This window comes from Trichomonas vaginalis, chromosome V (genome assembly GCF_026262505.1).
Source record: "Trichomonas vaginalis G3 chromosome V, whole genome shotgun sequence".
NCBI classification, from domain to species: Eukaryota; Parabasalia; order Trichomonadida; family Trichomonadidae; genus Trichomonas; species Trichomonas vaginalis.
Window position 1 is genome coordinate 22,630,481 of NC_067207.1, and position 15,059 is coordinate 22,645,539.

A 15,059-nucleotide genomic window follows, 5' to 3' on the forward strand; every position below is an offset into this window, starting at 1 on the left:
TTTTATTTCTTTTTCTTTTTTTAAACTTTGGATGAGGTCAACGCTACCTAGATCGACGAGATACCATATTAATCGAATGAAATCCTCCGTAAAAAATTTAATGACGAATATTAGCATCAAATAGAATATCAATAATTTCTTCATCACTTGTTAAAAGTGAAAGGGAAAGAGGAGTCATATGAGGAATTGCTTGTAAATTGACGTTGGCGCCCTTTGAAATAAGAAGCTCTACTAAATCTTTATTATTATTTATTATTGCACAATGAAGGGCAGTTTCATCCAAAATTCTTTTTGCATTAATATCTATTCCATGTAAAATAAGTAGTTCTGCTGATTCTTTAGCATTGCCATCTACAGCGTAATGAAGAGCAGTATTTTTAAATTTATCTTTTGAGTTAATATCTGCACCAGATGAAATGAGAAGTTTTGATATTTCAACTCTATTACGAATTGCGGCAAAATGAAGACAACCAATTCCATCATTGTTTTTTTCATTGACATTTGAACCATCTGAAATTAGAAGGGCAGCCATATCAGAATAATCATTTTCCATTGTAAAAGCAAGTGGGATATCCCCATTTTCAGTTTTGGCATTGATGTTTACCCCGCACTTTATAAGATATTTTGCGATTTCAATGTAATTATTGCCAGCTGCTTCATGAATGACAGTCCATCCAAAATTATCTTTGGCATTAATATCTGCTCCATGGGAAACCAGAAGTTTAACAATTTCAATATTATTATTTTTAACAGCGTAATGAAGAGGCATTTTTTGATTATTATCAATTAAATTGATGTTTGCTTTATTGGCCACAAGAAGTTCTACAAACTCATAAAAATTTGATTCCGAAGCTATATGAGCAGCGGTTTTTCCAGTTTCATCTTTTGAATTTATGTCAGTTTGATGTGCAATAAGTAAGTTTCCTAATTGAATATTATTTTCTTCAGCTGCATAGTGGAGAGGAGTTTTTCCATACCTATCTTTGAGATTGATTTTTGAACCGTTTGATATAAGTAGGTCAGCAATGTCATTATGCTTTCCCTCTGCAGAATAATGAAGAGGAATTTTCCCATATCTATCTCTACAGTTGACACATGCTTCCTTTGCAATGAGGATTTGTGCAATTTCTTTGTTATTGAATATCGCTGCAAAATGAAGGGGAGTTCTATATATATCATCAAACGTATTTACAGCCAAGTTTTTTGAAAGAATTAACTCCATTACTGAATCTAGACTACAGGTTGCTGCATATGAAATTGCATACCTGTAACGGTTTGATTCATATTCGCCATTTGCACCATGTTCGATTAGATAATTGATAAGAATTGGTGAATGAAATAAAGGTGAGTAACAAAAACATTCCTCAATACAGTTCGTTTGATCTAAATAGACCAAAAATGCTTGGATGTTATTGTACTTTGCGCAAAATAACATCCAAATTGTTTTTCATTCATCAAATACGTAATAAAATCAATATTGTGAGAAATGATAGCATATCTCATGGAATTTCCAAAACCATCATAATATTTCATACATTCATTGATAATATCTGCATTTCCACTCAAAAATGAAAACTTAAGACAGTTATAGTTGACTTTTGATTTGAATTCTTCTCTCAAAAACATAAAACATTTGACAGAACCATGATAACAGCACAATTCAAGATATGAATAGTGATTTACTGGAGAAAATTCTGGATTATCCATAATGGTATAGAATTCTGGATATAAATAACTTTCCAGCTCTTGATTTATATCAAATCCTTCTCTCTCTGTGAATGAAATGAATGTTTTTATATCATCATCCATAATTGCTTTATAAATAGTGTTTTCTTCATGAAGTTTCAGTAGTAAGAATTGGATGGTATTCCTCATAAATTTTTTTAAAAATTGTCCAATATGATTTTAAATATCGATTTCTGAATATCATTACAGTGAACAAACTCATACAAATATTTGATGGAGAAAATAATTTTGTATTAATTAAATGAATTTTAATTTTATCTACAATTTCATTTAATTCTTCTTCTCTGTTTGTTTTTAGCTGATACAGAGCATTGAATGTATCATTATAATCTTTGAATAGAGGCATGAGCTTTTCGTAATGGATACCCATCAGCTATAATAATGTCACTTTTAAATCGCAAAATTTTACTAATTTCCTACTGTATTGATTCATTTTTATATGTTATATTTCTTCAATGACATATGTATGTTTCATTTGTTCGATGGCTTATTACAAATCATTATAGATTGATGTGAAAATAGCAGATAAACATTTATATTTACAACTTCTTTTTGACGCAATAATTCAATAATTTTTTGCTTCGGACTCAGCATTTTGATCCATTTTCATTCTTTATATATAGAAAAGAGTAATTTTTAATTGCCATCATTATATTTTCAGAGTCGAAATGGAAGATTCTTCAGGGAGCAATCATAAACTTTATGGTACCAAACTGCCAATACTGATTAGTTGGAAAATAATAATCGTTTTAAGTTGTAGAAAAGCGGATGTAGACCCATTCGTAAAGAAGATACAATCAAGTGGCACAATTCTCGTATAAAAATGCATTTAATATATTATCGCATTTATGATGCATTTGTAATTTAAGAATAATTTTCAACGATGTTTGATGCCAGCTGTCATAAATATTAATTAAAGTAAGATGGTCCAATATTCACCTCTAAAGAATAACATCATTTTTCTATTTATATTATATTGAGAAACAAAATTCAAGCGAAGTAAAGTTCATTCTATATAAAATAATACCATTTTATCATTCATACAATAATATCAAGTAAATAGCGAGTGAAGAAGTTCACATTTGAAGAAAAATAATATTACAAGTTGATAGCCATTAAAGTAAAGCTCTTATTTAAAGAAAACAATATCATTTTTCTATTCATTTCAATATGTTAAGTTGATAGCCATTAAAGTAAAGAAAATTCAAAGAAAACAATATTATTTTTCTATTCATTTCAATATGTTAAGTTGATAGCCATTAAAGTTAAGCTCAAATTCAAAGAGAATAATATCATTTTTCTATTCATTTCAATATGTTAAGTTGATAGCCATTAAAGTAAAGAAAAATAATATCATTTACCTCTAAAAGAAAATATAAGTTTTCATGACTTTTTTTAAAATGAAAGATAATAAAATTTTTGTTTTTTTGATGGTGTGGATAAGATTTTTATATTAACAACGATGATCAGTGATAGAAGCTTCCCATTGAATAACTGTATTATCTTGGGAAGCAGTGATGATGTACTTTCCAGAGTAGTTGAATGCAGCACAGACAATTTCATTTGTGTGGCTCTTCAATGTATCAACGCACAAGCCTGTTGATGTATCCCAGAGTTTGCACGAGTTATCAACTGATGCTGTGAGCAATCTCGTGCTCTGCGGACTGAACATGACTCTGTTTATTTCTCCTGTGTGTCCTCTGCAGTCAAACAACTTCTTTCCGTCAATATCCCATATCCTTGCAACGGCATCTCCTGCGCCAGTCGCGATGTAGTTTCCGTCGGCCGACCAGCATGCATCTGTGCAGCCGCCGCCGTGTCCGTCCATGATAGCGATGGCCTGGTTCGTCCTCAAGTCCCAAATAAGTGCTGTGCCATCTTGGGAGGCGGAAAGGACTTTGTTGCACGGGAAGTCGAAGTGGGCGGCGAAGATATCGTCGGTATGGCCGTTGAGGGAGGAGATCTCGCTGCCGGAACGGATATCCCAGAGCTTGACCGTGTTATCGAACGATCCTGTAAGAATTATCTCGCCGTCGTTGGAAAACTCGATATGCGGGACGATGTCTGTATGGCCAAGAAGCTCGGTATGGAATTGGCCTGTCGTTAAATCGTATAAACGAACGGTATGGTCAGATGATGAAGATGCAAAAGTTTTTGTTTCGTTTTCGAACTTGATATTGATAACTTGATCTGTATGGCCTGTAAATGTGTAAAGGCATTCACCTGTTCCTACTTTCCAGATTTTGCTCGTTTTATCCGCGGATCCTGTGCCAAGAAGGTCGCCAATTGGGTTATTGAAGCAGCAGACGTTGACTGTCTGCTTGTGGCCCATTAAGCAGTGAAGCTCTTTGCCACTGAGCGTATCCCAGATGCGGCACGTTTTATCGTTAGATGCTGTGGCGAAGAGCCCACCCATCTTGTTGAAACAGCAATCTGTAAGAGGCATCTCGTGAGCCTTGATAATTCTTGCTAAAACATATGTGTTGTATTCTATTCCTTGCATCTTAACCATTGACTCTAGAGTTTGAATAAGCTTGGCCCTGTGTTTGGGCTTAAGACTAGATTCTTCTGCGATGATTTGGTCGGCAAGCGTCTCTAAGTTTGTAGTGGAATCAAGAGATTGTAAATCGAGTTCGTGGTTTGCGATTTCGCCATTCTGTTCGATTTCAAGGGTAAGCTTTGGTGGATAGAATGTGACATGAATTGCTTTCAATACTTCTCGAGATCCTCGAGGGCTTTTTGGCATCCAACTCATAATTCTTTGTTTGCTTTCGAATGGAAAAAGTGTCAATGTTTACAATCCATTTTTCTGTTTTTTGTTGGACGATAAAAGGTCGAATATTTTTATGTAAAACATCATATACTCAAGCATTATAATCAACATTTAAAGTCAGACACCGTTAATTCGAATATTCCTTCTCAATTTGTTTTGATTTTCCAAAAAATTCGATCGGGAATCAAAAAGTTTGAATAACAGTCCGCAATGTCATTAAAAATTTATATCTATTGACCGATATTTCAAATGTTTCTTTCAATTATTTGCTGATATTTCAAAACAATTTTTTGATTATTTTGACTAACAAAGTAATGAGATCCATATAAATATTGTGTAGAATAAATCCTTAAGTTGTTTTCTTGTGTCTTTGATCTAATATTAATCGTCATGAAAATAACATTATGAAGCCATTATTCTCAGTGTTTATATTATTTTTGACTCACAAAATATAAATTTCATGAACCCATATTGGGAAGAAATATAAACAAATCCAATTATTGTAAATTCTTCAGACATCATCATTTTGATTGACGAGAACTTGAAAAGTACTGTTAAATAGTAGTATTATTTTACAAAACAAACAATAATATTATTAATCATCGTTGGTAATTCCAACACATGCATGGCGCATGTCAATTGATATGTCATTGAAGTATGGATGATTGAGTGCATCTTTAGCACTTAGTCTCTTTGCTGGATCATATACAAGAACTTTTTCGATTAAATCAATCATTGCATAATCACACTTATCACCGAATTCACGGGCCAAACCAACTCTTTCAACATTTGGCATATCGAAACCAAGCTCATTCTTTACTTTATTATAAAATCCTGGGTAAGCATCTTCTGTTGGAGTTCCTAAAATGCTAATTATCTTCATGAGTTGGTCAATATGGCCATCTCCAGGAAATAAGGGTGATCCAGTAGCCATTTCATAGATGATACATCCAACACTCCACATATCGATTGATAAATCGTATGGAGTTGAAACTAATAATTCAGGCGCTTTATACCAAAGCGTAACAACTCCCTTTGTATATGGCCTCATTGGAACTGTAAAGTATCTTGACATACCAAAATCACATATTTTAAGTAAACCCGACTTACTTAGTAAGAGATTATCAGGTTTGATATCGCGATGTATAATTCTATGGGAATGAATGAAATTTATTCCAGCAATTAGCTGGAATGCATATGATTTGATAATGCTTTCCTTCAAAGGTCTCCTAATATGATTTAATAAAGTTCTTAGATCCGAATCCATGTATTCGAATGCTAAGAATATAGGTAATGATGATGTGCACACATCCTTAAGACCGATTATATTAATATGGTTAAGTGTTTTGAGGATAGATATTTCGCGAAGTAATGTTGATGGAACTCCGTCTTCCAAATTATCGATTTTTAGTATTTTTAAAGCAACAGTTGATTTATCTCTAGTATCAGTAGCTCTGTAAACCACGCCGTATGATCCCTCTCCTAGTTTTTCTTGCTTTTCATAGAGGGAAATAGACATTTGTTTTGAAGAATCTATACGTTTAGAATTGCTATTCTATAAAATTATTTCCGTCAAGCTTTCAAAATTTGAATAATTTCAATTTATGAGACGGAAACAATTTAAAACAAATTTCATTTCGAGTTTGAGACTTTTCTAATGAATGTCAGTAAACATTTTAGTAAAAGTAGTATGATATTTCATATTTTATAACAAAAATAAAAGATATAAATTAAATTATTGTTCAGCAAACTTTGCCTGAGCTTCAAGTTCGCCTACAACCATATTAGCACCTGGTTTCTGATCAAGTGTTCCATCAGTGCAATGTACCATTGCAACCTTTCCATCATTTGTTCCTACAGCCAAAGTTCCTGGAACGGACAAGTTCCAAGCAACTTTATGAGCTCCCTGTATATCAAGTGTTGCTACAGGTATAGAAGTAGAAACTGCGAGGTCTACAATGACTAATTTGTCTTCCGCAATTGCAGCGAATATACTTGGGGAGAAAGGACTCCATTTAATATCTGTTAATGGTCTGCCACCAGCAGCGTCGATGTTATAAAGCGGTGCGCGTGAAACAGCATTTCTTAATTGAATTGATTCATCAGTACCAGCGGAAACGAACAAACCAGGGGCAACAGGACAGATGGCAATAGCAGGAACAGGACCCGTATGGCCTTCGTAGAACTGTCTTTCATGTGCAATGAGGTTTGATTCGTAAGGAAGTGGAATTCTTACAACCATGCCTGAGAAAAGGCCAACGTAAGCATCGCATGAGCCAGGAATGACGGCAAGTGAAGTAATTGAACCATTCTTATCGAAAACTTTTGATGTTGAGACGCGTTCGAGAACTTTTGTTGCTGTATTACGTCCTTTAAGAGTCCAGACGCAAATAAGGCCATCAAGAGAAGCGGAGACAAATGCCGTAACTGTATTTCTTTCTGTAATCCAATCTAATGAGACAATTTCTGATGTATGTTGCTCGCCTAATTTTGTTGTTGCCCAAACTTCTTCTGATTTGATAATTGTAATTTCTCCGGTATGGTGACCAATAGCAATGATAGCTGGATAGTGAGGATGATAGGCAAGAGCTGTTGCACAAGAATCAAGTGGAAATGTCTTCGGCTGTCCTCCAGCTGCAGGAACTAAGAAGAGCTGGGAGCTATGACGACAAAAACCATAGTGATTCTGCATTTTAAGAGCAACTGCATATGTTGCTCCTGTGCAATTGCAACAAATTTCTGAAACTGTGTATTGACTATCAGTTTCAACTTGATTGACAACATCCATTTTTCCAGAACTCGATCTTTTTTCTAAGTATTGATATGCTGGATTTGGTTGTAGCTCTTTAAGCATAATTGGAGTAACTTTAGCGAGGAATTTCTGAATTTCTTGAGGATTTACTTCGACAGTTTCAAGCTTTAACTTAAGAGCTGCAGTAGCAACGTCTGTTCTATTATCTGCGGTAGTTGTAACTTGATCGACTTTTTTTGGAAGGAATTCTTCGCCAGTTTGAACTTCAACAGTAACAAGAGATGATTTAGTTGAAGCTACATTGCTTGTTCTATCAAAATTTGTTACCTCTGTTGGAGAATCTGTAAATTGATGACTCATTCAAATAAAAGTTTTCTGCACGTTTTTATTTTAAAATTTGTCACTTTTTATGCTAAAAAATTTAAATCGGCCGAAAACTATTGCACTATTATCTTGTTCCAGATTTGAAGCAAATAATGATCATTTTTATAATGTTTATTCGTTTCTCAACACATCTTTGAATTCATAAACTTTCTCAGAGTTCAATAAATAGTATTGAACTGAAACACATTTGTGTAGTATCCCTACTGCTTAAAATCACAAGTTAAAAACAAAGATTTCTTTATGATTCCTCAAATCTTTCTGAAATTCTTAAGTTTTCTGTTAGAGTGATATATTTTATTAGAGAATCCAACTAAAATTTGGTTAGCGACTCCCTGGTAAACAATTCTAAATTTGCCTCTGTGAAGTCGCAAATAAAAAGTGCTGGTTTTTTTTTTCAAAAAAATCATGTCTGACGAAGGTGATGCAAATATTGACAAATACTATCAATTGTATTTAGCACAACTTACATCTGGATGTGATTCACTAACTTGCACATCAAGACATTGCCGTTCTTCTCCAAATTTCGAACATCGAGATAAACAATTACAAATCATTGCCCTAGAACTAGCAGAAGATGACTCAGAACATCTATGCAAACATCTTAGTCCACTTTTAACCAATCCAAAAAACATTGAATTTCTTGCAAAAGATGCAATTTCATTTCAAAAGCTTATACGCCAACAACATCTATCCGATGAAGATTTAAATAACATCCAGTTATCATTTACCCACGTAGATATATTCTGTCACATTCTTTTAGGAGATGATGGAATTATTACTCCGAATAACTTATTATTTGATGATTCCATGATCGATGACTTTTACAAAGGAATTAAAAGAAATCCCAAGATTCTGAGTGAATACAAAGATTTTCCTCAATTAATTGACATGATTTTAGCAAAACCACCTTCTCTAACGAAAATTAGAGGTATCATACTTCTTCTTTTACTTTATGGCGTTCATACGTGCAAAAACTACATAAATATTTATCATACGGTCGCAGCTTTTCAACAGATCGAAATTTATGTATTATTTGCAGCCCTTTCCAACCATCCTTTACTTCTTTCCCATATATTAGAGACGACTCATGCTTTTATAAGAAAATATCTTATTGATAATCCGGATGAGCATCCACACTCAACAAGTATGCATGTAATAGCTGCTGTCATGCAAATGTTCTATACCGCGAACTTAAATTTCGATGTTCCGCTTCCTTCCAATGTATTTTACAATGAAAAATTTTGTGATAAGCTTGACCCGCGTTGTGAAGCAGAACTTATCAACATAACAAGTTTTTCATACATAATTATGCCAGCAATTCTTAGTTTGACCTTCAAAACAAGAACAATTGAGCAAGAAAGAGTTTTGAAGAGTATTGTTGGAAATTTCGGAAGAAGGAACTTAGATATCAGAGTACGCCGTGATAAAATATTGGAAGATGCATTTATGCAACTCAGGAATTCAAGATCTCTTCCATTTGAACTTCCAATTAAAATTCATTTTGAAGGAGAAACAGGAAAAGACGATGGCGGACTTTCAAGAGAGTTCTTTGGATTAATATCTCAACAAATGATCGATCCTAGTTTCTCAATGTTCACTGTTGTGAACGGTTCTTATCATTGGTTTAATATTATGTTCAAAGGTGATCCTGGCTACTTCAAATTTGTTGGAACAATTGTTGGATTGGCTGCTGTTAACTCCTATAACCTCAATGTCCAGTTCCCTTCCTTACTTTTCAAAAAATTGGTTGGAAAGAAGCTGATTTTGGACGATTTAGCTGAAATTGATCCAGCTTTCGTTCAACAAGTCAAGACATTTGATGGGGACTGGGCGGAATGGGGTCTTTCTTTCGAAGTTTCCGTTCAAGATATCGATGGAACGCTAAAATCAATTGAATTAAAGAAAGGAGGCAGCGATATTGCATTAACTAATGATAACTATAAGGAATATATACAATTGTATATGGAATACTACATGATTACTTCTATTGAAATTCCTTATCAATATTTCGAACGAGGATTCAAAGAAGTTGTAGAAAACAATGATAAGATGAAAGCTTCTGAGACATTGAAGTGTCTTTCTTATGATGAATTACAAGAATTAGTTTGTGGAAGCCAGAAATTTGATTGGAGCGAGTTTAAGAGGAATGTTAAGTACTCAGGACAATATACTCCAACTTCAAAGACCATCCAAATGTTCTGGAAGATATTTGAAGAATTTGATGAGAAACAAAAGCGAAATCTATTGACATTTATTACATCATTGACGGTTGCACCTGTTGGTGGACTTAAGAATGTCCCAATAACAATAGAATATTCAGGAGAAGTTGCAAAATTCCCTTCATCTCATACTTGCAACTTATTGTTTGTTCTCCCAGATTATAAGGATGAACAAAAACTCAGAGATAACTTGCTTATTTGTTTGCAAAACACTGAAGGATTCGGTGCAATCTAATTTTATTTAAAATATATTACGTGTAAACTATAGAATTATTCACAATTTTTTGTACTAAAACGGAATAAAAATTGAAAATTCCTCGAATATAAAATTATAATGAACTTTCATGTGCGTTACTATATCTCATCCAACAGCACACTTATTTCTTATATTATTATGGTAATTAAAGCCTTATTAGCTCAATTACCAAACAAATTTTGATCCAGAATTGATATTTAAGAGGTCTCTTGCTGATGATGCTGGACAATTCTTAATGCTTCAGATGGTTGTGGCTATGAAATCAATTGGTTTTATGATTTTAACTTTTCTTGTGAAAACATTTATCGAGACCGGGGTGAGTAATATGAAATCCGAAATATATTGTTTCGAGTGATTCTGAAAAAGGAATCAAAATCTGAAAACTCGGGATTATAACTGACCTAAAATAAACTTCACAATTTTTGGCGGGGAAAATTACTTTACAAAAGCTAAAAAAAATTATCTCCAGATAAATGTTTTTTGATAAATGTTCCAGTAAAAAGAAAGGGAAAGGAGGTGACAAAACAGATAAGGCACGAAGGATTGCCGAAACTATGGAAAAAATCGAATTCAAAAACTACATCGATAATCTAAAAAATTTTAATACGGCAGATTTCGTGTTATTAGTTGTAGACGCTCGAATTCCACTATCTGGCCACTATGCGCCATATGATGGACTCCTTGGGGATCATCTTCTGATCGTTATTAACAAAATAGATTTGGCGCCAAGAGAGTCAGTTATATCATGGTTTCATTTTTTCAACACTATTACACATACTTTTGCTATATGCGCAGAAAAGTCTATTGATCCTATCATAGAATACCTAGAAAATGCTAAAGAGAAAAAATCTCAATTAGATATAGTGATCACAGGAATAAATAATGTGGGAAAGAGAACAATTCAATCCAAGCTTAAAGCAGCAATGAATATTTCGCCGAAAATTACAAAACCTTGGGATTGGGTTAGACCTTGCTCTGATTTAGCAGCCATCGGAGCTATTCCTGTATGTGCAATAGCTGATAATCGAATTGCCCATGCAAGAGACTTCCTATCACGTTGCTCCATCTTTTCAATTATGGAAGTGTTTGGAATTACATTCTATAGCGAGCCAGATGTTGTGCTTCGAATTATAGATCAAAAGAAGACAACAGCACCATATGTGCTCTTTGGAAGACTTGCAGAACAGAAATATTTATTTTATACAGCGTCGCCATCAAACGTAACAGAGGTAAAGGATATATCAAACTCACAGAAAAGGTCGTTTTATTACTCCAAGACAATGGATCAGCATCCGTCTCCATTCATTTGTCTCGGATCACCGACACCTGCAACAATCTTACCACAACTTGTACCTGCTCTTGAGCAGATGGCAGCTGAGAAGAATTAGTCTTTAATAAGTGATTTAATTAATTTCTGTTAGATTATTTGTTATTTTTGTAAAGTATGTTGTTATTATTAGAATGTTCTACAAAATTTGCTTTTTAACCAGTACACTATTATCATTGTGATGAAATAGAAAATAATAATAAAAAATCATCCTTCCCAAATTGAAAACGCACCTACAAGTTAAAAAAAAGCTATTAATCCGTATTTAATTCATATTGGAAATACATGTGATGAACATTCACATTAAAAGTGTCATAGAAACCTAATTGAATTCATTTTTATGTTCGAAGAGTATTTTATCCTCATACTCTTCTCCTAAAGAACAACAACTCCTAAATATTATATGCTCTGCTACTAATGGATCATTTATATTTAGCAAATGTTTCGATATGTAACAACATCTAAATACCTTATACTCTGCTAATAATGGATCATATATCCATTCCTCATACAGAAATTAGGAAATCACACTTCAATAGTTTTATCAATTTGAGAAAAAAAAAGTGATATTTTTTTTAATAAAACATAGATAACTGTTTATTGACACTTTAAGAGTGCCATGCATGCATAATACTTAACATCAGTGTCAGGATCATTAGACAATGTCTTTAAGCAAGCAGAAACTTGCTGAGTTACTTTTTGGTCATTCGCTCCTAAGAATAAAAGTAATGTTTTCGCAACCATGAATTTAACATTCGGAGTTCTATCATTTGACATGTAAAGTACTGTTGGTAAGAAATACTTAACAATGCTATTGATAGGCATATATCCGTGGAAGCGACTGATACACATCAAAGTTACTTGTCTTATCAAGTAGTTTTCACGTGTCTTCAACTGCAAAATGAAAGGAACAAGAGTTTGCGTGGCCCATTCACTGCCAAATTCTTGGACCAAAAGACCTAATTGTTGTGTCATTGTGTCTCTAACTGCGAAAAATTGGAAAGTCAGCCAGTTTTGAACGAGTGGGAAGAGTTTCTTGCCGAATTCATCTGTACCTAGTACGGCAGCGAAACTTGGAATGAGTTTGATGATGGCAACAATGACTCTCCAATGGGCGTCGTTCGCAATTTCGAGAATTGTCGGGAGAACGGCTGGAACAATGCTATTCATGTCTACTTCTTCAACATGTTGAAGGAGGGATGTAAGCAGAGCAACACTGGCCTCGTTATCTGTGTCGTGGAGGATTTGTCCGAAAAGTGGAATAATTGATTGTGAAACATGTTGTTTTCCAACGATCGGAGCAAGCTCCATGATATGTAAAGCAACTTCGCGACGAACAGTTGGTGATCCGTCGTTTGTAAGTGAAGATAATTCTGGAATAACTTTTTCAATAACGAAATTCTCTTGTTTGGAAAGAAGCGGAAGCATACCACTTGTTGCCTTGCAAGCAGCTGTCTTTGCTTCTGCTTCTGGATCATGTAAAAGTCGGAATAAAATCGGGCAAATTTCATTTACAATGACATCTGGTGAAAATGGTTTAGCAATAGCAGGAATTTCTGTAGCAAATGCTGATCTGACTCTCCAACTTCCGTCTTTGACAATCATTTTACCTAATGAAACGATAATGTTTAATCTGTCTGAATCTCCGAGCTTTGCTGAGATTACTGACAGAGAAGAAGGTAAAAGTAGACGAACGGAGTCCTCATCATCGTTGACGGAACCCATTAAAATATCCTTTGCGATTTCTGAAACAATTATGTTAGCTGGAAGCAATTCACAAAGCTGAGGAAGGTATTTAAGTGCGCTACGTCTAACCATTGGTGTTTCATCTTTAACAAGTGACTTGTAAATTTGTCTTACACTTGTTTTGTTTGTTTCACTTAATTTATCATAAATTCTAACAATAAATGCTGATGCTGATGCTCTTGCTGTGAAAAATTCTGCTGTTGCTAAATCTCTTGCTGTAGTCATTAAAAAGTTATCAGCTGAAGCTGCTGGAATTGCATTGCAAACCGAATTCATAGAATCTATAGCTTTATCACGAACAATTGCTTCTTCAGCGGATGCAAGAATTTTAAGCGGTCCTAATAACGAGCTTGCGTATTCTGGTCCGCCTACGTATTTCACGAGATTACCCATATTATCTGCTAATATCATTTGAACTTCACCATCTAGTTGATTCGCATTCATTAGAAATTGAACTAATTCTGTTCTAGCATGTTCAGCTCCCATTGCAGCAGCAACTAATTGAATATTACTTGCTGCAAACAATCTGTGGTGAACATTATCGCTATTAAGCTCTTCAGTGAAAAAGTTAAGGACAAAAGCTGGATCTGCTTGTTGTCTTGACATTTTTTTATTTATTTTTACAATTTTTATATGATACATTTGATTGGATTTAAGTTTCAGAATGAAATATCTAAATTTTAGTAGGTAATGCTTCATACTATTAAATGAAAACAATGACATACGTACAATAAATTTTTTACAATTTTTGAATTAAGAAATTTTCCAATTGAATTCATTATGATGTTTACAGATTTGCCTTAACTGTCATGAATTGTCATTCAAATTGGAAAATTTTTATAATTATAGATCATATTTAATTGCACAGTCAATTTCAAACAATGTTTACCTTACTATATTTCTCGGATTGGAATTTAACAAATTTTAACAAGGTTCACTGCTATGAGAACAGTAAAGTCTACAATTAACAAAAAATAATATCTTCAAAAAGCTGGACTGCTTGTCAGATATCGATACTAACATGAAGCAAATATTTAAAAGTGAAGATTCTTAAGGGTATAGTAAACTCAAAATTCTAGAGTTTTGAGAGTGCCAATAAATTCTATAGGCCTATATATATCTATATTTTAAAGGAGAGGTTACGCCATAATATTTGATATTATAAATTATTAATTCAAAATAAAAGTAGAAAATGAAACTAATTTTATTCTAACCTATATAAATATATCAATAATCTAAAATGATTATAGTCTGAACTATATTTTACCAGATTATCAAATATAAGAGAAATGAAATAAGGCATAAAAATATCATAGCATAATTACTGGATAAATGCATTAATAAATTATTTATATCATAATGAGAAAAAATCAAAATAAGAAAATGAGCATAATAATAATTTAATTAAAAACAAAAACAATAAATAAAATGTAATTTTCGTTAATCAAAGTCATCAATGTCTTCGTCTTCTGATTCCCATTCGGACTTGAAAACTTGATAATCTCCTCCGGCAAACCCAAATTTTAGCTAAAAGTGACAGGGGAAAAAACGTTTAGTATTAAAAAAAAAGACCGATGAGAGCTTCGTTCGAAATATAGAGGGAACTGAGAATGCGCAACCATTCTCAGGGAATATTGGATGCTATTCCCGTTCCCTCTGTATGGAAAATTGAGGTTTTCAAAGGGAGTTAAAATAATATCAAATTTATACTAATTTACTTCAAAATACAAAAGTATTTGACAGCTAAAATTAGTTACTTTAGCAAGCCTATCAATACCCTTTTACGATTATTGCTACTTTTTCGAAATAAAATAAATTTATTATCAAAAACCTTTTTTTCTTAGTAAAAATAAACG

General features: G+C 33.4%; 7 protein-coding genes across 7 annotated transcripts, besides 2 other annotated features; 2 read left to right on the top strand and 5 right to left on the bottom strand.

The window, feature by feature from the left end:
- Positions 1–97: 97 nt before the first annotated feature.
- On the bottom strand, positions 98–1,435 carry TVAGG3_0384910 (ankyrin repeat protein family; the record flags this gene model as incomplete). Its single annotated transcript, XM_001329553.1, has 1 exon — positions 98–1,435. One exon carries the CDS (start codon positions 1,433–1,435, stop codon positions 98–100), a length of 1,338 nt encoding a protein of 445 aa, XP_001329588.1.
- Positions 1,436–3,114: 1,679 nt separating this feature from the next.
- TVAGG3_0384920 (U4 snRNA binding) lies at positions 3,115–4,601 on the bottom strand (the record flags this gene model as incomplete). The annotated part of the gene is made up of 1 exon (XM_001329554.2): positions 3,200–4,501. One exon carries the CDS (start codon positions 4,499–4,501, stop codon positions 3,200–3,202), a length of 1,302 nt encoding a protein of 433 aa, XP_001329589.1.
- A 472-nt stretch (positions 4,602–5,073) lies between these two features.
- TVAGG3_0384930 (STKc CDK like domain-containing protein) lies at positions 5,074–6,041 on the bottom strand (the record flags this gene model as incomplete). Its single annotated transcript, XM_001329555.1, has 1 exon — positions 5,115–6,038. The coding sequence occupies one exon, from the start codon at positions 6,036–6,038 to the stop codon at positions 5,115–5,117; it is 924 nt and encodes a 307-aa protein (XP_001329590.1).
- A 156-nt stretch (positions 6,042–6,197) lies between these two features.
- On the bottom strand, positions 6,198–7,755 carry TVAGG3_0384940 (dynein heavy chain binding; the record flags this gene model as incomplete). The annotated part of the gene is made up of 1 exon (XM_001329556.1): positions 6,255–7,631. The coding sequence occupies one exon, from the start codon at positions 7,629–7,631 to the stop codon at positions 6,255–6,257; it is 1,377 nt and encodes a 458-aa protein (XP_001329591.1).
- Positions 7,756–7,916: 161 nt separating this feature from the next.
- TVAGG3_0384950 (ubiquitin-protein transferase protein) lies at positions 7,917–10,291 on the top strand (the record flags this gene model as incomplete). The annotated part of the gene is made up of 1 exon (XM_001329557.2): positions 8,061–10,109. The coding sequence occupies one exon, from the start codon at positions 8,061–8,063 to the stop codon at positions 10,107–10,109; it is 2,049 nt and encodes a 682-aa protein (XP_001329592.1).
- Positions 10,292–10,436: 145 nt separating this feature from the next.
- Positions 10,437–11,616, top strand: TVAGG3_0384960 (GTP-binding protein-related family; the record flags this gene model as incomplete). The annotated part of the gene is made up of 1 exon (XM_001329558.1): positions 10,604–11,518. The coding sequence occupies one exon, from the start codon at positions 10,604–10,606 to the stop codon at positions 11,516–11,518; it is 915 nt and encodes a 304-aa protein (XP_001329593.1).
- A 353-nt stretch (positions 11,617–11,969) lies between these two features.
- On the bottom strand, positions 11,970–13,926 carry TVAGG3_0384970 (meiotic spindle elongation; the record flags this gene model as incomplete). The annotated part of the gene is made up of 1 exon (XM_001329559.1): positions 12,055–13,926. The coding sequence occupies one exon, from the start codon at positions 13,924–13,926 to the stop codon at positions 12,055–12,057; it is 1,872 nt and encodes a 623-aa protein (XP_001329594.1).
- A 331-nt stretch (positions 13,927–14,257) lies between these two features.
- Positions 14,258–14,279: a mobile genetic element.
- A 433-nt stretch (positions 14,280–14,712) lies between these two features.
- Positions 14,713–15,059: part of a mobile genetic element that runs on past the window's edge.